Source organism: Caenorhabditis briggsae (assembly GCF_000004555.2).
Source record: "Caenorhabditis briggsae complete genome, chrI, whole genome shotgun sequence".
Lineage (NCBI taxonomy): Eukaryota > Metazoa > Nematoda > Chromadorea > Rhabditida > Rhabditidae > Caenorhabditis > Caenorhabditis briggsae.
The window spans coordinates 2,066,798-2,087,047 of NC_013489.2; the positions used below are offsets into that span (position 1 = coordinate 2,066,798).

At 39.6% G+C, this 20,250-nt stretch overlaps 3 protein-coding genes across 3 annotated transcripts in view; all 3 read right to left on the minus strand.

Moving 5' to 3' along the window:
* The window catches only part of CBG22061, a gene marked incomplete at both ends in the record, with an annotated part of 7,504 nt that extends 1,473 nt beyond the window's left edge, over positions 1-6,031 (minus strand). Inside the window, 6 exons of the mRNA XM_045241487.1 lie at positions 690-1,413; positions 2,818-3,038; positions 3,578-3,662; positions 3,704-3,806; positions 5,176-5,392; positions 5,946-6,031. Of these exons, the coding sequence (XP_045097463.1) occupies positions 690-1,413; positions 2,818-3,038; positions 3,578-3,662; positions 3,704-3,806; positions 5,176-5,392; positions 5,946-6,031 (1,436 nt within the window). The remainder of the gene's footprint in view (positions 1-689; positions 1,414-2,817; positions 3,039-3,577; positions 3,663-3,703; positions 3,807-5,175; positions 5,393-5,945) is intronic.
* A 792-nt stretch (positions 6,032-6,823) lies between these two features.
* Positions 6,824-10,405, minus strand: Cbr-imb-3 (the record flags this gene model as incomplete). Its single annotated transcript, XM_045241492.1, has 5 exons — positions 6,824-6,999; positions 7,092-7,242; positions 7,292-8,334; positions 8,387-9,518; positions 9,569-10,405. The coding sequence occupies 5 exons, from the start codon at positions 10,403-10,405 to the stop codon at positions 6,824-6,826; spliced, it is 3,339 nt and encodes a 1,112-aa protein (XP_045097464.1).
* Positions 10,406-12,602: 2,197 nt separating this feature from the next.
* Cbr-xpo-2 lies at positions 12,603-20,014 on the minus strand (the record flags this gene model as incomplete). The annotated part of the gene is made up of 6 exons (XM_045241498.1): positions 12,603-12,909; positions 13,636-14,315; positions 15,568-16,728; positions 17,194-17,355; positions 18,441-18,749; positions 19,784-20,014. 6 exons carry the CDS (start codon positions 20,012-20,014, stop codon positions 12,603-12,605), a joined length of 2,850 nt encoding a protein of 949 aa, XP_045097465.1.
* Between the last annotated feature and the right edge of the window lie 236 nt (positions 20,015-20,250).

Consider the following 20,250-nt stretch of genomic DNA (forward strand, 5'->3'; position numbering starts at 1 on the left):
GCTTTAAAATCGCTTCAGTAAACCTGGTAAACCTCTGGTAATACATCACTGCTCATGTCTGTTTACATTTCCCTTTTTCGCAGTGTTCTCAGCGGTCAGCGAGGCATAGGGATCGGTCCGATTGAGGAGGTGGATTATAATTTAGTTCGGAACACTGGATCAGGCTAACAAACAACTAGTGAGATACAAAAATGAAGCTCTTTTTTTGTTTAATAATTTCTGAAATTTTCTGTAAAATTTGATCAGTTCTAAGCACTTTTGTATCCCATGAACATTAAAGAAGAAACAAAAAAATTTGAATTTCTCTTAGCTACTTGTCCGAGAGGAGTACAAAACTGAAAGTTAGATTTTCTCGATCCCTGATCGTTTTCTAGAACTTTCTAAAATTTTTTGAGGTCTTCTGATTTTCGAAATTTAACCCTTTTTGGAACTTTTGAAATGTCTTGAAAATGTCGAATTTGGGAAATTTCGAAGTTTCAAATTTTCTGCATTTTTTTGGAATTATTAGGGATTTTTCGCAATTTTGAAATCGTTTCGAATTTCTAGATTCTCAATTTTCAGAAATTATTTTTTTTAATTTTTCGATTGTTCTTCCATGTTCCCACTTGTCCAAGAGGAGTACAAAGTTCAAAATTGGTTTTTTTTTTGGTTTCTAAATGATCGAAAAGTGGGCAGAGCCTTGCACTTACTACAAATTAATAGTCGATGTCACCGAGACAGCATTTCCTTGTGCGTCAATAATCGAGACATGTGTGGTCCCATGATCCTGTGGTGGTGCTTCAAACGATCCTCCATAATAATCATCGGGATGTGTCACTTCTGTAATCTTGGACCTAACCCAATCCGCCCACTCTTTCGATGTTATATTCCTGGCGATTTCTGTGGCATTTGACACAAAATTCGGGTCTCCCAACCAACTTCTCGCAGCGTAGCTGAATTTGCTGGATTCCAAAAAGTGATGGTATAGAGTGGCAATGTCTGTGAATGACTTCAAATTGTATTCAAAACCATCCATTATATTTAGAATCGCCTGAGCCACTGCGGAGCCCGAAGGAGGTGGTGGTCCACAAACGCCCCGCCCATTTTTCAGCTTTGTATAGATCACATTTTTGGAGTCATGGACTATTGATCGATAGTTTTTGAAATCTTCTGCTTTTAAAATTCCTCCGTTTTGTTCAAACTCCTTAACCAGCTTCTCAGCGATCGCTCCTTCGTAAAAATCTCGAATTGGATTTGTGGAATTCGCTAAGAACTTCAGCGTTTCCAGAAGATTCTTTCTAGTTTTAATTTGTTCTCCCGGTTGGAAAACGGCGCCTGTTTCGGGATTTATAAAGTTTTTCATAGTTGGTTCGGAGTGGATTTGAGCAGAGTTTTGGTTGAGGGCTTTGGCCAGGGCGTGGGAGGTTGGGTAGCCTGGAAATTCGGAGGATTTGAGCTTTTTTGGATTTTCAAAGGCTTTGAAATTTTTACGTTTTTTTGATTTTCAAAATTTTGAATGATTTAGACACAGAGAATCAAATTTCTAGTTTTGTATTCCTCGTGGAAAAGTTACTAAGGGAAATTTGAATTCTGCCACTGTTCAAATGCGCACAAAAGTGCCTAAAACTTTTCCGATTTTGCTGAAATTTTTAGCGATTACTAAGCAAAACTAGAGCTTCAGTTTTGTAGTTGACAACTTTTTGGTAGTTTTCCGCGTTTTCGAGATATGCGCCTTTAAAGTTGGTGCGCTCACAAGGCGAAACAAGCTATCTTTAAAGTCGCATATATCGAAAACGCGGGAAGTCGCAAAACAAAAAAATCTTTAGAAATTCCAGAAAATACTCAAAATTCGAAAAAAACTAATTTCTAGTTTTGTACTCCTCGTGGAAAAGTTACTGGAGGAAATTTGAATTTTGGTACTTTTCAAAAGGAAAAAAAGTGCCTAGAACTTTTCGGATTTTGCTAAAATTTGTAGAGGTTACTAAACGAAACACTATCTTCATTTTTGTAGCTGATAACTTTTTTGTAGCTTCTTCCGTTTTTCCGATATGCGCCTTTGAAGTTGGTGCACGCGCTCACATGGATCCAGCAAGCGGCACATATCTCAATTTTAAAGGCGCATATCTCAAAAACGAAGAAAGCTACAAAAAAGTTGTCAACTACAAAAATGAAGCTCTAGTTCTATTTAATATAGTCTGACAGTTTTAGCAAAATGCAAACGGTTTTTCGGCACAATTTTCTACTTTGTACTCCTCGTGGACAAGTTACTGGGAGAAATTTGAATTTCGGTACTTTTCAAAGCGGAAAAAAAGTGCCTAGAACTTTTCCGATTTTGCTAAAATTTTTAGAGGTTACTAAACAAAACAATAGCTTCATTTTTCTAGTTGACAACTTTTTGGTGTTTTTCTGCGTTTTCGAGATATGCGCCTTTAAAGTTGGTGCACGCACTCACAAGGCGAAAACAAGCAATCTTTAAAGGCGCATATCTCAAAAACGCGGGAAGTCAAAAAAAAATGGAAATTTTGAAAAAAAAGTGTTCAGAAAATTCCAGAAAATACTTGATATTCGAAAAATCCAACTTTCAGTTTTGTACTCCTCTCGGACAAGTGGAAAGCGGAAATTCAAAAATTTTGCTTGATTTTTTGTGAATTCAAATACTCAAATTCGATTTGAATTTAAACTTTAAAAAAATTTAAAATCTGAAAATTTCGAAATTCTCGAAGTGAATTTAAAAAGTTCAGATTTTTTGAGTTTTTTTAAGGATGGTTTCGAATTTTTAGAATTTCTGATTTCTGGAAATTTATTTTTTTTGAAATTTCAAAATTCCATAAAACCCACCCTCATTCAACAAATCAATGGTCGGTTTCAATAAATGTCTCCATTCGATTTTTCCGCTTCCAAACTTTTCAAATTCGGTCCATAGACCGTGTAGTTCTCCAGGCACTGCAATCGCTTTCCATCCGATTCTCGATTCGTTCCATTTATTACGGTACATCTCCTCTGTCGCTGCCAACGGAGCAATCTCTCGAGCGTCGATTACTGTACATTCTTTAGTGGTTCTGAGAAATTTGAAAATTCGAATTTTAGAATTTTAGAAAGTTCCAGGATATATTCAGGACTTGAAACTTGGAAAAAGTCGTTTTTCAGTTTTGTACTCCTCTTGGACAAGTTGCTAGGAGAAATTTAAATTTTCATGTCTTCTGTCAAGTTTTCAAAGGATACAAAACTGCTTAGAATTGATCCAATTTTCTGAAATTTTAAGAGTAAACTAAACAAAACTAGAGCTTCATTTTTCTAGTTGACAACTTATTTGTAGCTCCGCCCATTTTTGAGATATGCTCCTTTAAAGTTAGTGCGCGCTCGCAGGGTGCCATGCATCTTTAAAGGAGCAAATCTCAAAAACGAGGGAAGCCACAAAAAAGTTGTCAACTGCAAAAATTAAGTTCTTGTTTAGTTTAGTAATTTCTGAAAATTTCAGCAAAATCGGATCAGTTCTAAGTATTTTCGTATCATTTGAAAAATTCAAAAAAAAATCAAAAAATTCAATTTTGCCCCAGTAACTTGTCCGAGAGGAGTACAAAGCTAGAACTCCACTTACGCATTATAAATGGTCATGAAGTGTCCACCACCAAGTCCAGATGAATGTGTATCCATGACACCGATACAAAAAAGTGAAGCGATCGCTGAATCACGGCGTTTCCACCCCGTAATAAAATATTGCGACCGATTTCTGAGCAAATTTCATTGTCAGCGGCAACGGCTGCTTTTGAGTACTTTCCCAATGGAGAAATTGATGGTCCCGGCCAACGAGGAAGACGGGAAGTGTTCTGGAATATTTCCGGGAATTTTAGAAAATTTCTAGAGGTCTGGAATTTCAGAATTCCTGAAATATGAAAAAAATGAAGATCTAAATCTCAAACATTCAAGTTTATAGAACATTTCTGAAATTTCTGAAATTCTCAACTTCAGAAACACTTGAAGAAGTCAGATGTTGCAACGAGAACATTTCCAACAAATCCTTTAAATTTTCGAAGAGTTTGGGTAATAGAAGCCCCTTCAAACCGTCTATTTTAAGCTTAATTATCTCGGTTCCTATAAAATCTATCAAAATTTTGTCAACTGATAAAATGCTTATCATAATATTGAAAGTATTTTATCAGTGACCACTTTTTGACATCTATCCTAGGAACTGAGATAATTCATCTCAAAGTGAACGGAAGTGGTGGGCTTCTATTTAAGCTTCTAACTTTGAGCTCAATTTTCTCCGCTCCTATAAGAGATGTCAAAAATTTGTCAACTAATTAAATATCAATAATGTTACGATAAACATTTTATCAGTTGACCACTTTTTGATATCTCTCCTAGGAACTGAGATAATCAAACTCCAAATAGTGGTGGCGCAACCAACAGCGCCGACCGAGTAGACCACTAGCAGCGCACACATTGAGCTCAATTATCTCGGCTCCTATAAGATATGTCAAAAAATTGTCAACAGATAAATGTTGATAATATTATGATGAAAATTTTATCAGTTGACCACTTTTTCATATTTCCCATAGGAATCGAGATATAAATGGCCTCAAATATAGGGCCGACCGCTTCGCTCAGACGTGTTCACTTCAAACTCTATTATCTCGGTTCCTGTGAAAGATATTAAAATTTTGTCAACTGATAAAATGTTACTGATATTATGATAAACATTTTATTAGTTAACAGATTTTTGATGTCTTTCCTAGGAACTGAGATAATTAGGCTCCAAGTGGGCGCCAATCGCGCCGACCGCGTAGCCCAATAGCAGCGTACACTATGAACCCAATTATCTTGGCTGCTATGAAAAATATAAAAAAGTGGCCAACTAATAAAATATTATTGGTATTATGATAAACATTTTATCAGTTGACCACTTTTTGATATCTCACCTAGGAACTTAGATATATAGACTCAAAGTGTGCAAGTACAGGGCCGACCGCGTCGCTCAGACGTGTTCACTTCAAGTTCAATTATCTCGGTTCCTGTGAAAAAATATCAAAAATTGCTCAACTGATAAAATGTTTATCATAATATCACCAACATTTTATCAGTTGATTACTTTTGATATCTCTTACAGTAACCCAGATAATTGAGCTCAAAGTTGAAGTAAGGTAAAAGTGGTCCAAACTGAGAAACATATTTATTCCCAAAAGAAAACACCCCCACCTGCATGAGTAAATGAAAATAGAGTGAAGCAAATGCCACAGTCGAAATGAGCAATGTGAAAACGAGTACAGTAAGCCCGACGGCAGTCACCAAAGTTCGAATTTTCATTGGTTTTTCTGGCTCAATCAGCGGCTCGACCTCATCAAATGGACCATATTCTGGTGGCAAATTTTCCTCATCTGTTCCAGGTGGAAATGTATTATAGTAAGCGTTGCTGCTGAAAATAATAAATTCTGAAATTTCAGATTTTTTTAAATTTTTGAAAAATCCGAAAAAATTTTTTCAAAAATTCTCATAAAATTTGAAAACTTTATAGCGAATTAAAAAAAATTCCAGAATTTTGCTGAAATTTTAAAAAAAATTGAAATTTTCGAAAAAAATTTTTTTTTCGTTTTTTTTAAATTTTTATAATTTTTTCCAGAAAAATCCAGTTTTTTCTCTTTCAGATTGTATAAATTTTGTATGTTTTTTTGTGATTTTTGAGCTCAATTTTGCAATTTTTTCCAGTTTTTTGTTTTTTCTTTCTGCAATTTTTTTTTTGGAAAACTTCCTTGTTTTTGTTTTTTTATCTGAATTCATGAATAAATTTTCTACTTTTTGATCAGAAATTTCGCAAAAATTCTTCTAAATTTTTGAAAATTCAAACTTCGCGCTCAAAATCAAATTTCAAAAAATCTTAAGAGCGCATTTTCTATGGCACCGAAAACCCTTCAAATCTCATCTGAAAACCTGAAAAGAAATTCGCCCCGTGGATTATTTTGTATTCAAACCTCAAATTTCGCTCCAAAACTAAAATTTTCAGTTTCTCATTAGAGCACGATTGCATTCTCATTTCTTTTTTTGGCTCAATTTTCATCAATTTTTCTTGAAATTAAAAAAAAACTACTAATTATTGATTTTTCGCATCTTCCTCTCTCACCTCGATGGTTCTGATTCTGGTGTCATTTTGAAGAGCACCAGAAATCAGAGAATAATTGATAGAAAGTTAGAAATTTAGGCCAGCGAAAATGTCAAATTTAGTGACACTTTTCGTCTTCCCGATAAGAAAAAAGAGAAGACAATTTGTAACCCCCCTCCAGCAATTTGCGATAAGGAAGGGTACAGTGCGTGTGTATGTGTTTAGAAAGCGCGCTCCATTGAGAAAAACCAAAATTACTCAGTAGTTCTCTTTATTGGGTGTGTGGGATGGGATGGGGGGACGCGTCCGAAGAACATACAGCATTGATAGAGAGCAAATGAATTGAGGGAAGAAGAGGTGTTTGGGTCGATTTTTGGATATAGGGACATTATAAAAAATGTAAACTAATGGGGGTACAGATTTTGAGGTGTTGGGTGAGGGTTTGAAATTACTTTCAGGCTTAACAACTAACGGGATTTTGAAACATAATGACAATATCAACACAACAAAACGAATCATTATTTAAAATAAAATTTTAAATAAATGAGAAAATTAAACCGAAGATAGAAAGAAACATAATTTTTGGGGGAAGAAAAAGAACTGATGATGTGGTGGTGAAGTGGTGGGAGAGAGAGAGAAGATGAAGGCGACAACAAGCAAAAAACAGTGACAACAAGTGGGGACGGGTGGTTCTCAGAATTTAAAAAAAGTAACAGAATTGAATGTTAAATTTGTGTGTGTTAAACAAAATTATTGTCCACTGAGAACTCTTTGAAGAACGCCTTGAAGGTGCTCGTCGACGCCGTCCTGTTGAGCGAACTGTGGGAACGATGCGTAGATGGTCTTGAGAATCTGCTCGATTCTGCGCTTCGTGTGCTGACCGTGCTCGTCGTCGTTGAAGGCCTCGTTGGCGATCGAGAGCAAGCCTGGAAAAGTATAGATGAGCAAGGAGGGAAAATTTTGAGCTATTATATGGTTTGCCTAAAACTTTGCCACGTGGCTTGAAATTTTCACTTACAGACAAGGAAGATTCTTGGCAAATTCTGATTTTCATGTCCGAACAGAGCTGGATCTTGTTTGTCAAACAATTCGGCCAACGCTGCGTAGATGTATGGACTCTCTTCTGTGTCAGAATATGTTGGCAGCCAGCTCAAGAACATTTCGACGACCTGAAAACTCAAATTTCAATGAAAATATTGAAAAATCCAATTTTTATACCTTTCCGTATGCCTCTTGTGGAAGTGGCACATTGGCAATGATCTTCGAGAAAGCAGAAATAGCGTTTTCGGTGGCGACGGTGCTCTCCTCGGTGGCGCGAGCGTCTTCTCTTTGAATCATAGCGGCGAGTGGCTCCAAGCAGCTGAGAATCTCGTTCTTGTAATCGGCGACCTGATGATATCTGATAGCCATGACTCCGAATCCGTAGCTAGCAGCTTGTCGAACTTCTGGATACTCGTCACCCAACAACTTGTACATTATTGGAATCAATTTCGGGAAGCGAGTTGGCAAGTGTCCGACACCGAACTCTATGGCGTCATCGAGCAAGCACATTCCCCATTGTCTCTCGAAGTATTGTTTGGATCCCTCGATGAGTTGAATAGCGCAATCGAAAACGTTGATCATTCCCTCGAAGATGTCTCCCTTGAACTCTTTCATAAGAGAGTGAGTCAAGTCGGAGATGGCTCCAAGACACGATGCCTCCAATTCCATGAAGTAATCGAGCTCCTCCTTGGCTTCAGCATCATCGTCATCCTCATCTTCAGCTGGACGATCGCTCATTCTTTTTCCGTAGTTTTCAAGTTGCTTGAGAAGAACCGAGATGATGAGCTTGACCTCTTCTGGAGCGACGCCTTCCGTCTTCATAACCTCAATGCAAGATCCGATGGCGCTCATGAACGAAGCCAAGATCTCAACATCGTCTTCCTCCTCCATAGCAGTGGTCAACGCCTTCAAGAACTCGCACCACAAGCGACGCTTATCTTCCATGCCTTGCTTCTCGACACAGACTAAAAGGAATGGCATGATCTCAGCAGAAGCGGTACGAACACCATCATGAAGTCCAAAGTCCAAATTCTTGATAGCCAACTCGTAGACGTCGAGAACGTATGGCATGAAAGCCTCCTTCATTTCCTTAGCGAATGCGACAAGCATGTCACAGGCGGTAGCCTTCTCCTCGAGTCCACTAGTACGGATTCCGACGGTCTTCTCACCTCCGATTCCGTGGTACTCGACGCCTTCTTCGGTTTCTTGAATGTCTTCGTCTGGAAAAATCAGGGGTTAGATATTAGGGATGCAGTTGATCAGGAAACTCACTATTGAAGATGTTGAAGTCTGGGCGGTAACGAGCGGCACGAAGAACTGGCTCCATGACGACTGGAAGGAATGGGGCGAAGTCAGATCCGAGGATCGAACAGAAACGAGTCCATGAGCTGATCATGTAGCTGTATTGTGGATCGTCGATAGCCAAATCCTTCATTCCGTCTCCGAGAAGGTTCAAGATATCGATAGCGGTCGAGTGGAAGTGCTCCTTTCCGACGGCGTATCCGATGAGCGAGATGCATTCGATAGTCTTTCCTCTCAATTCCTTGAGCTCTCCGACGTTTTGAAGTATGTGAACGAGATTTGGAATGAGACGAGCGTGATGCTCCTTGAAGAGCTCCTCAGCGGCTTCGGCAACAGAGGCGATGGCGGTGACGATGTTCTCAACGACAACTTGATATCTCTTATCAGCCAAACGGTTGAAGACAGCGGAGAGAACGTTCTCGAGCTTCTGCAGAATGTATGGAAGGTATTGTCCGATGATGCTCTTTGGGCACTCCTCGGCGAAGTTGACGAGAGCAGAAGCGGCATGAGCGCAGACGCGTGGAACATCAGTTCTATCAAGAGACTCCAGAAGAGCTGGAATCACGGCGGCGTGGCACTTCTTTTGAAGAGTTGGAGCGAAATCAGAAGACATCTGTCCGATGGCGTTGCAAGCAGCGTATTGGACTCTTGGATGAGCGTCGTTGACGTACTTGGTGATGTGGACCATGATTTGCTCTATATGTGGCTCCATGGAACGTTGGCATCCTTCTCCGACGGCGGAGAAAGCGCGAAGAGCGGCGTGCTTCATTTTCCAGTCATCGTTGGAGAGAAGCTTCTCGACGAGTGGCAAGAAAGCTGGAAGCATGACTTTTCCGTTGATACAGCAAGCGACACGGTCGATGGCAGACTCGGCGATGATTGGAACGTCTTCATAATCATCTTCTTCCTCAATCTCGTTGAGCCACTCGTTGAGAACTTCATCATCCAACTCGGTCATGCAGGAGAGAAGAGTCTCGAGAATTGGTGAAAGAGCTCCTGGAGCGTACTTCTTCAGTCCCTTTGGTGCAGACTCCATGTAGGAGCAGATGACCTCGATGGCGTTTTGGCGAGCCATCTCGTTCTTGTCCTTGTTTCCGGCGAGCTGAATAGATTTTCCCATTACAACCATTTTTTGCTATAAAAACAACTTACAGCGAGGCAAACGCTGAGAACTTGATTCATATGACTGTTCAAGCACTTTGGAAGAGCAGAAGCCAACTCGGCGAACTCTCCAAGAGCACCATCGGCATCATCCTCGTCGCTGGTCTCATTGCAGACTTGGAGAACATTTGGGACCAATGCGGTCATGAGTCGGATCACATCCTTCTCCTCGTCGTTATCAACAGCGAAAGCGACAGCTGCACGAACAGCGGTGGACTTGATTTGCAAATCTGGTGTGGCCATGCACTTCTCCAAGACGGTCTTGAGGGCTGGGAGGAAGTGGGCGGTACGGTTTCCGAAGATTATTGGACATCCGCGGAGGATCAAAAGAGCGATGTAGTTGGCGGTAAGATCATCGCTTTTCAAGCAATGATCCATCAATTCCAGCACTCCTTGCCACGACATTTCTCCAGAGTCATCGATAAGATTGGAAGCGATTTCAGAGATCAAATCGGCAATCTTCTTCTTGATTGAGATGTCGCTCTCGTGGACTATCATCTCAAGAACCTTGGCAAGAATTCTCTGTTTGTTCTCATCGTTCAAACTGTCCCAAATTGCATCCCAGTCTCTAGACAAAACTCGTCGCAGGAAAACCAGCACTGTGGATCTGATCTGGAAATTTAGCGCCTTTAACAGTGAGATTTCTCTGGGGGGAAAGGGACGGGAACTTACATCATTGGCTTGTGCGAAATGATTATAACACTCGAAAAGAAGAGCTACTTTGGCGGAACCGTCAATCTGTTCATACTGTTCTTCGGCTTTTTTACGGATCTCGTTGTCTGACGATTGGAGTCTTTGGATAAGTTCAGCGAATTGATTGACGTCCATTGTTGAGAACCCTGGAAGAATGAAGGAAATAGAAAGGGGGTTTGAAGACGAAGAAGAGGAAACGCGAAAACGGAAATATCGAGCGGAAATTGAATTTTTTGCGCTTTTTCCCGGTACAGTAGGTCGAGAACCTTCTAAACGAAACATACATGTTTAGAGGCGGGTAAACAACTGTATCACGTGAAAGGCGCTCAAGAACTGGAAAATTGTGTCTAAAACTTCTGTCAAATTGTCGCGGATTAGCTTTAGGCCACAAAATTCTCGTAAAAATCGGAAATTCCAGCGAAAACCGAAGCAAAAAGGGAAAAAAATGTTGCGAAACTTTTCAAAAAATTTCCAAAAAATCGGATTTTTCAGCACAAAACGCCTCGAAATTTTGATATTTCTTATTCAAAATCAATTCTTTATCATTTTATCAGCTAATCAATAAAAAAATTTCAGCTAAAAACTTGGAAAATAGGTCGAAAAAATGAAATTTTGGGCCGAAAATTTGCGGCGAGTGCACTTTTTTCTGCTTTGCTGCATTGGAGCGCACTTGCTGCGTCATTTGAAATCAGTTGGCGCGAAAGTTGAATTTCGACAATCACGTGATTTTCATGTCAATTTTACTGGTTTTGTCAGGTGATTCATCACTAGGAAATTGACAGAAATGCGAAAAGAGATAGTGATAGTTACGAAATCAGTGTGATGTTTTACAAAAAAATGTGTTTCACCGGGGGGGGGGGGGGGGTGGGAAATGGGCAAAAGAGATGGGCGACACAAAAATGGCAAAAATGGATGAAATGTTTTTTTTCGAAATTGCGGCGAGCTAATTCCCGGGCAACCGACGGGGGGCAACACACTAGCCTATTCAAATTTTTTCCCTTGCCTTCCGAGAGACACTGGAGACAATGATCAAGGAGGAGAGACGCAGAGAAATGGGAGGGAAAGGAAAAGCGAGAAATAAAAACCAAGGGGTTGTTTACAGATGGCTGCTTCTTCTTCTTCCTCTTCATTTTTTTTTCATTTTCAGACAACCCGACTATAGTTATAGAACCCGTGAGGGGTTGTGTGTATTGTGTTATCAGATAACTAATTTGATGAGGAATGCACATTTGACTCAAAAAGAAGATCTGAAAGAGCGAAGTCGATTGAATTCTGAAAAAAAAACCAATATCCAAATTCAAATCTCCCTCCAAAATGCGAGGAGCCAGGTTTTTGCAAGCGGCGCACATTTTTCTGGGCGGCCTAATTTCGGAGGCGTGAATTTTTCAAAGTTTTGCCTTTTTTGGGCGAAAAATCTGGAATTTTCAGATTTTCAGACGAAAAATTTCGCGAGAAATCGATAATTGAGATATTAAAATAGCGAAGAAGCAGTGAATTATGTGATTTTTCTCCTAAAACCAAGAATTTTCAGGTTTTTTCGGGGAAAATCGAAAATTGATTATTTTTCAGGGAGTTTTGGGGTTTTCTTAGTTAAAAATGCATCATTTTGAAGAAACATCGATAGAAAATACGGAATTCTAGGAAAATGTTCGAAAATTTCCATTTTTTTGGCCTAAAAATTCGAAAAATTCAGTTTCACATATTTTTCTCAAATTTTGGCTAGAAATCCACATTTTCCTCCTCAAGTGACCAGTAAAAACCAGAAAAAAGAAACGCAGCCATGCGAGACAGGGACGACAGGCGCCCGTATTTTTTTCGTCTATCCAATACGAAAAGTGCATTTAGAGAACAACGGGCCGACGTATTTTGCACTAAAAATCATTGAAAGACCAAGAAAAACCACGCGATTTGATGATCAAAAAAGTGGGCGGAGCCTAAAGGTTCCCAAAGGTCCTGCTGTGACATCTGAATCCTATGCAATTATCCCATTGTTTACTGTAGCCGTGTGCAATTTTGCGCCATGGTGTCTTTTCTGGGAAAATTCAGATTTTACTCAAAACGGAAAATTAGATGATGACTGATGAGATGAACTGGGGCAGAGAGTTGTAGAAAAGAACACAAAATTGAACGGGGCGAAGGAGGAGAGAAATGGAAGAAGCGGGGCTTCAACAACCGTATACTAATCGGAGATGAATGGGGGTGAAATTTTCAGCGGGGTAAATTGAAATTCAAAAAAAAATGTAAAATTCAACAGTGTGGAAAAATTAGAACAAAAAAGGTGAAAGAGGGTGAATGAGATGATTAGGAGGAAAAAAAAGAAGCAGGGGGATAATTAGACATTATGAAGCGATCTCAAGTAGGAAGCAATCTCGGGCGGCACAGTTTTCAAGGTGTCTGGCACGTTGCCAGGTCCACGGACCAGCGCGGCCTGGGCAAAATAGGCCTTGTGATTCGTGATTTGATCGGCGATTGGTTTGGGTTTCGGGGCGTAGGAGAGTCGGCAGAATGGGTTGACGAATTCTCCTTCAGCGTTGTACATCGACGCTTGTTCCTCTTCTGGAGACATGATGGCTCGATCGGAGGCAGCGGCCGCGTCCAGAAGCATTGCAGTCTCGTGGGTCAGTATTCCGTAGTGGTTGCTGGAAGAATTTTGGGTTTCTTGGATTTCTGGATTTCTGGATTCTAGGATTTTAGAATCTTGTATTCTCCGATCCTAAGTATCAAACTGCGGTTGCTGAGATCTCTGGGATCTGATCTCATCATAATTAGGATTTTAAAGGTGGGGGGACATGAAAAAAATATTGTTCTCGAAATTCCGTTCAAAGATGCCTCTCGAGGAGTTGAACTTGTGAGGGCGATGATTGAGGGTGCGGCGCCGCTACCGACTGAGCCACGCGGGCAAAGAGAAAGCGCACGCCCGATTGCATACATAAAGGCGAGGACGACAGCTGTACGCAGAGTGACATTAAGCGTTGTACACCGTCACGGTAGAATGCATACTCTAGCTACAAAAAAACTACGGAAAGTCTCCTGTCCCCCCACCTTTAAAATCCTCAAAATCATCTTCGATTTTTAGCATTTTTGGATTCTAAGAATCCTAGAAGCTTCGTGAATTTGGGGTTTTCGGGTTTCTAGGTTTTTGATTCTAAGGTTTTCGGATTCTGGAATTTCTAGAATCTTGGATTTTCGGATCCGTAGAATCAGATTTCGGTTTTTAAGATCCCTGAGATCTGATCTCACCATAGAAGCTTCGTAGAACCTTCGAGTGCATAGGATTCTTCGATTCTAAGAATCTCCGATTCCGGAATTTTCGATTTTTTGGATTCTGAAGATTCTAGAAGCTTCAGAAGCTTCATAAAACTTACATCAACTGCTGCGTAGCTTCAGCCAACAAATTTCCCATTCCAATGGCAATGATCCGTTTCTCGGTCGCCGTCGTCGTGTGCTTCAACGCGGGCATCTCCAAACACACAACCTTCTCAATGAGCAATCCAAACATTCCAGTTTGCATGCTCTCACAAGACTTCACAAGATCCTGAGCGCCTCGAATAATCGTAAATCGACAGAGGAACACCACAAAAAGTTTCATAAACTTTGATGTCTTTGACGATTGTACTCTATTGAACATTGAAGTCAACAAGTGCTTCATAGCATCTCCCTCAAAGTGTTCAATCGATGGAAGAATCGCAGAAGCCAGCTGAAATCCGTATTGATCCAACGTCTTGGAATTGAGAAGACGTGTCAAATGATTCAGAATCAAGTTCGAATTGCCAGCAACCACTTGTTGCCCGTTCACCGACATTAGAACTTCGAGAACTGACAGAGCAGCTGGAACGTTCGCAGATCGAGCCCAAAGACGTTCGGAAAGCAGGAATGGGAGGAATGCGGCGAATTGATCGATGGATGCGTTGCGGGCGATGCACGATGAGACGAGGACCCCCGTGATTTGGAGAGCGTAGGGGATGAGATCTTCGAGATCTTCACGGAAGATCACTTCGATTAGTGGGAGGAGTTGGGCATCCAGTGAGGCACCGATTGTTCGTGTCTGGAATGAAACAATTGGTTTTCACGTCATGACCTAATTTTGGGATTCTATCTCATAACCTAGATTTGGGTTTTTAGGTCATGACCTAGATTTCAAAAATTGGTCGTGACCTAGATTTTGGATTTTTGGACCATGGGCATTTAGATTTTCAGGTCATGACCTAAATTCCAATTTTCGGGGTTTGATCTAGGTTTCAAAATAGCCCATGATGACCTAGATTTTCATTTTTACGTCATGACCTAGATTTGGATATTTAGCTCATGGCCTATTTCTCAAATTTGGGTCATGACCATGTTTTTATTTTTAGGCCATGAGCTAAATTCCAATTTTCAGGTTTTGACCTAGTTTTCGTATTCAGGTCATGACCTAGATTTTGACTTTTAGGTCACGACCTAGATTTGGATATTTAGGCAACGACTTAGATTTTGAAATTGGGCCATGGCCTAGATTTGGGTTTTTAGGTCATGGCCTAAATTTCAATTTTCAGGGTTTGTCCTAGATTTTGAAATTAGTGCCCTAATCTTCGAAATCTAGGTCATGACCTAGATTTAATTTTTCAGACCATGACCTAGATTTTATTTTTAGGTCATGACCCAATTTTAAAAATCTAGGCCATGAGCTAGTTTACAATTTTTAGGCTATGACCTGAATTCCAATTGTGAAATTATGACCAAATTTCAAATTTTAGGTCATGACCTAAATTCCAATTTTAAGATTTTGACTGTTTTAGAATTTGGGTCATGACCCAGATTTGAATTTTCAGGTCTTTACTCAGGATCCTGCCCTAGATTTGGATATTTAGGCCACGATTTAGATTTTGAAATTTTGCTATGGCCTAGATTTGGGTTTTTAGATCATGGCGTAAATTCCAATTTTCAGGGTAGAGATTTTGAAATTAGTCTAGAATTTCAGTTCTTTAGATCATGACCTAATTTGGGTTTCTGGTCATGACCTAGATCTTAACTTGTACGTCATGACCTGAATTTCAATTTTTAGGTCATGACCCAGATTTAGATTTTTTGTCGTGACCTAGATTCAAATTTTAGGTCATGACCTGGATTTCCATTTTTAGGCCATGATTTAGATTCTAAAATTGGGTAATGACCTCAATTCCAATTTTAAGATTTTGGCCCAGATTTGAATTTTCAGGTCATTTTTTAGGGACCTAGATTTGGGTTTAATTTCAATTCCAACCTAGATTTGAGTTTTTTGATTTTTCTGGTTCAAATTTCTAAATTTCTAAAAGCCAAACCTTGGTCACAAGCACACAAATGGTCTCGAACAAGAAGTGCGTATGCACCGAATCGGCCGGATTCTTCGTGGCACTCTCGATCAACTGCGCCAGCTTCTTGGCGATCGCGTCGGCGTGTCGAATCGTCTCATCGTCCAGAATCACAATAATTCTCAAAACGGCCTTGATGAGATACGGCGAGTTCTGTGCCTTCGGATCCTTGTCGAACGCGGCGACGAGGTTCTGAAGAATCGATGCGACGGGGAGATTGTGCGCCGAGAACACTTTTTGAGCATTTTGCGAGTCGGAGAGCAGAATTCTCTCGATGGCGTAGGCCGCATATTTATGAAGGATCGGGGTGGCGGAGGAGAGAAGAGCGTCGGATGCCTTGATTGCAGTCATCAGATGCTCAGGAGCCAGTTGTTTTCTAAATGTAACTGCGAATTTTAGCGCGTCAGCTTTTAGGATTGGCGTCTGATTGACGTCGGAATTCAGATGCGTTGCCACGTGTCCAATGAAGAAGTCGTTGATATCTACTAGCGGATTTGTAGCCGTCACTCCATTCTTCGCAGTTTCCGACTTGACAGCTACAGCGGTGATTAGAGAGTAAGCAATATCGACTTTGATCCATTCTCCACTGGCTAGAAGGTTCTGAGCAATCTCTCCGAGACATGGAAGCATCTTATCCTCGAATCTTCTACAAAGCCCTCTCGCCAAATCAATCGCTCCACGTCTTCTGGTCCCCACATCTGTCCCCTCAATGTCTCGTTTCATATAATCCAGTGGTTCGTCCTCAAACAACTCCATATCCTGCTGTCGTAGCAGGAGATTCTGGACACAAACGTTTTCAGCCAACGTCTTCAGAACGCCTTCTCCAGTGAAGTGACTCTCGTAGTATTGTCGTTGTGAGACCATTGAGAGGAACTCCAGGGCAGCACAAACCATCGTATCGTAGCGGGTGTCTGGACCGGTTTTCTCCAAGAGATGCCAGACGGCTGAGATGATGTCGGGAACGAATTTCGCGATTTCCTCTTCGTATTTTTGCGAATACAGCGCGAAAATCTCACAAATTTCGTGTTTTAACTCGTCCAGCGTTGTTGGTTCGCCTCCTGATGAAGTTTGAGATGGGACATCGATACTGACGAGGAGCAGGAAGTGAGGCATCCAATCGTTTAGGTGGTCCTGGAAAATTAGAGGGTTTTAGGTTTTGATGATTAGGGTTTGTGGTGAAAAAAACTGCTCAAAAATCGATGGTTTTAAGACCTAAACGCTCAGTTTTAGCTTCAAAAATAACATTTTAAACACCAAAAATCACAAAAATGCTTTGGTTGGGTAAAAATGACAAAAATTGAGTTTTCAGATCAAAACATCTTGGGAAATTAAGAGGTCTAGGCTTGGTAATTGCGGTAAAAAATGACATTTTTGCCCTTTTCAGCACAATCTGGCTTTGAAATCAACATTTTCAGTTTGAAAATTGCTCATTTCGAGGTCAAAAATGACATTTTCAGCTTCCAAATGCTCATTTTTAAGCTCCGAAATCGACACTTTAGCTTGAAAAATGGCTCAAAAATAAATTTCATATGACAAGAATGTCGATTCTTACTTTTTTTTTTCATCATAAAATAGCTTCAAAGTTAGCATTTTTACCTCAAAATACTCGGGAATCTCCTGTACGCACAACGAATGGTACACTTTCGCGATCAAGTTCAGCACTTTCAGCCATTGCGACATCATTTCGTCGCCGAGTTGATCCTTCTGCTGTCCGACTTCCATCATTTTTGCGAGGAGCATCGTGAGCGGTTCTTGGGTCTGAAAAGAGGAGTTTTAGCTTAAAACAACACTTACTTTGAAGCAAAAATCGTATTTTCTGCACCAAACTCGAGACATTTTGAGGTCAGAAATGATATTTTTAAGATCGAAACGTCTAATTTCAGCTTCGAATAACGACATTTTTAGTCTAAAATATGTCTACTTTGAGATTAGAATGCGCATTTTTAGCTCAAACGGTCAACATTTTCAGTTATAAAATTATCCAAATTGAGGTGAAAAAACAGCATTTCCAGACCTCGAAATCTCAATTTTCGACTCCAAAATCGACATTTTTAGTTCCGAAATCGCTTTTTTTTTGAGATCGAAATTAGATATTTTTAGTTCGAAAATATTCAATTTTGAGGTCCAAAATGGCATTTTAATACTAAAAAATCGCACTTTTTTCAGTTTCAAATTAAAAATTTTCTGTGTCAAAATGCCCCTTTTTGAGGTCAACAATGACATTTTTAGTTGCGAATTTGGCAATTTCGTGGTCGAACATTTCGAGTTTCCAGGTATTTTTAGTTCAAAAATGGTCAATTTTGATGTCCAAAAAGGCACTTTCAGGCTCAAAAATTGCCATTTTGAGATCAAAAACGGCATTTTTAGGGACTCAAACGCCAATTTTTAGTCCTAAAAACGTCCGATTTCGAATTAAAAAAAATTTTTTAGTTGCAAATTTGGCAATTTCGTGGTCGAAAATTATGAATTCAAAATAGCATTTTAGGTCCAAGGTTGACCATTTCGAGGTCAGAAATTGTACTTTTCAGCTCCAAACACGTCACTTTTAGTTCCAAAATGAGCATTGTTAGCTCCGAAAATGTCATATTTTGAAGTAAAAAAAAATATTTTCAATTGCAAATTTGACTTCAATTTCGTGGCCGAAACTTTCGAATTTTGGCATTAAAATGGCATTTAAGGTCTAAATTGCCAATTTTTAGGTTCGAAATTGCACTCTTCAGCTCCAAATTCATCATTTTTAGTTCCAAACATGATCGTTTTTAGCTCCGAATACCCATTTTCAGCTAAAAATCGACATTTTTAACCCTCCAAAAATCAAAATCTTCAGTTCAAAAAAGCCCTACACTTTGCAAGCACTTCAACAGCTCTCTCCACAACTCGGTCGACTTTGACGAATATCGAAATTTCCGGAAAATCTGATCCATCGACGTCAACGAGGCGATCAAATGATTGAGATCGTCTCCGGACAGAAATCTCGATAGATACGGCACTAATTCTGGCCATTTTTCCGGAAAATCGCGTTGAGCAATGAGATAAAGAGCGTTGGAGAGGATATCTTGAATGTTAGCCTTTGTGTTGAACATGGCTTCCAGCAGCATGTTTCGGAACTGCTCCTCATCCTCTTGGCTCATCTCTACTTCTGGTGCCGGGCCCTGGAATTTTGAAAATGACAATTTCAGGCCAAAAAATGGTTTTCCAGGTCTGAAAATGGCGATTTTAGGTCAAAAATTCGTCATGTTGACGTCTGAAATCGGTATTTTCAGGTCCGAAATTGACAATTTTAAATCGAAAATCGGGTATTTCAAGGCCCAAATTGGACATTTTCAGGTCGAAAACCGGCTATTTAAAGGATAAAAATTATTTTAATGACCAAAATAAAAAATAATGAGTCAAAGATTGGCAATTTCAGCTCAAAAAACGACATTTTCAGTTCAGAAATCTTTTAGGTCGAAAAATGGCTATTTTTAGTCAGAAATTGCTTATTTTGAAGTCAGAAATAGATATTTTTAGTGCCGAAATTGCGTTATTTGCGCTTAAATACAGCATTTCTATTCCCATTTTTTCTCTCCAAAAAGCGACATTTGTAGACTTAAAATTGCCGATTTTTTGAGCACGAACGCTCATTTTCAGCTCCAATGTAACTAATTTCAAAGTAAAATGGATATTGCTCCAAATTTGCATTTTTCAGCTCGAAAAAGTGTAATCTGTAATCCTAGATATGTCCTTTTTGAGGTTGAAAAGTGCATTTTGAGACCCCGGAATCGCATTTTTCAGCTCCAAAATCGTTATTAGGTCAATAATCTCCTATTTTTGAGGTAAAAAGCTTGTTTTTTAGGTTCAAATGTGCAAATCTTAAAGCCAAAAATAGACACTTTAAGTTCCAGAAGCCCAGCTTCGAAATCGATATTTTCAACATTTTGAAATCTGAACTTTTTTTTTTACATCCATAATTGACAATTCTGAGTCGAAAATCTGGTATTCCAAAGTCCATAAATAACAATTTTTGCCTAAAATTGGTTATTTTAAACCTAAACTGGACATTTCTAGATCTCAAGTTTATGATTTAACTGACTAAAACTGAAGCTTATGAGCCGAAAATTGGCTTTTTCATGTCCAAAATCGGGTATTTCAAGAAGAAAAATGCCATTTTTAGGTTCGAAAAATAGCTAAAACCGCTATTTCCAGCATGAATAGCCTTTTCCCTTACCCAATTTCGTTTCACGAAATTTTTCAACGCCACAGCGGCTGCCATTCGAATTTGAGGCGCGACTTGTTGTTCCTCGTTCACCACCAGCTGTAGAATCTGGATAATGTAGCCGGGCGTCGCTTGGAGTGTTCTCAACGCATCCTCTCCCTGTTTTCGAATCGCGGCGTTCGGCTCGAGCGTTTGTTGGAGTGCCGCTCCGATTTGCTCCATCTATAATAGAAAAGATATGCGAAAAAACAGGAAAATTGAGATTTTTCGGTTGCAAAAAATTTGTATAACTTTATTACAGAATTTCGCTAACTTTGACTTAAATGTATTGCTTCGAACACTGAAAAAACGAGAAATTTGCTCCGAAAAAACTAAAAATGACACAAAAATGCTAGAAAACACCACCGAATTTTGAAAATTTCGCAAAAGTTTCGCGGCTTTTCGACACAAAAAAAATT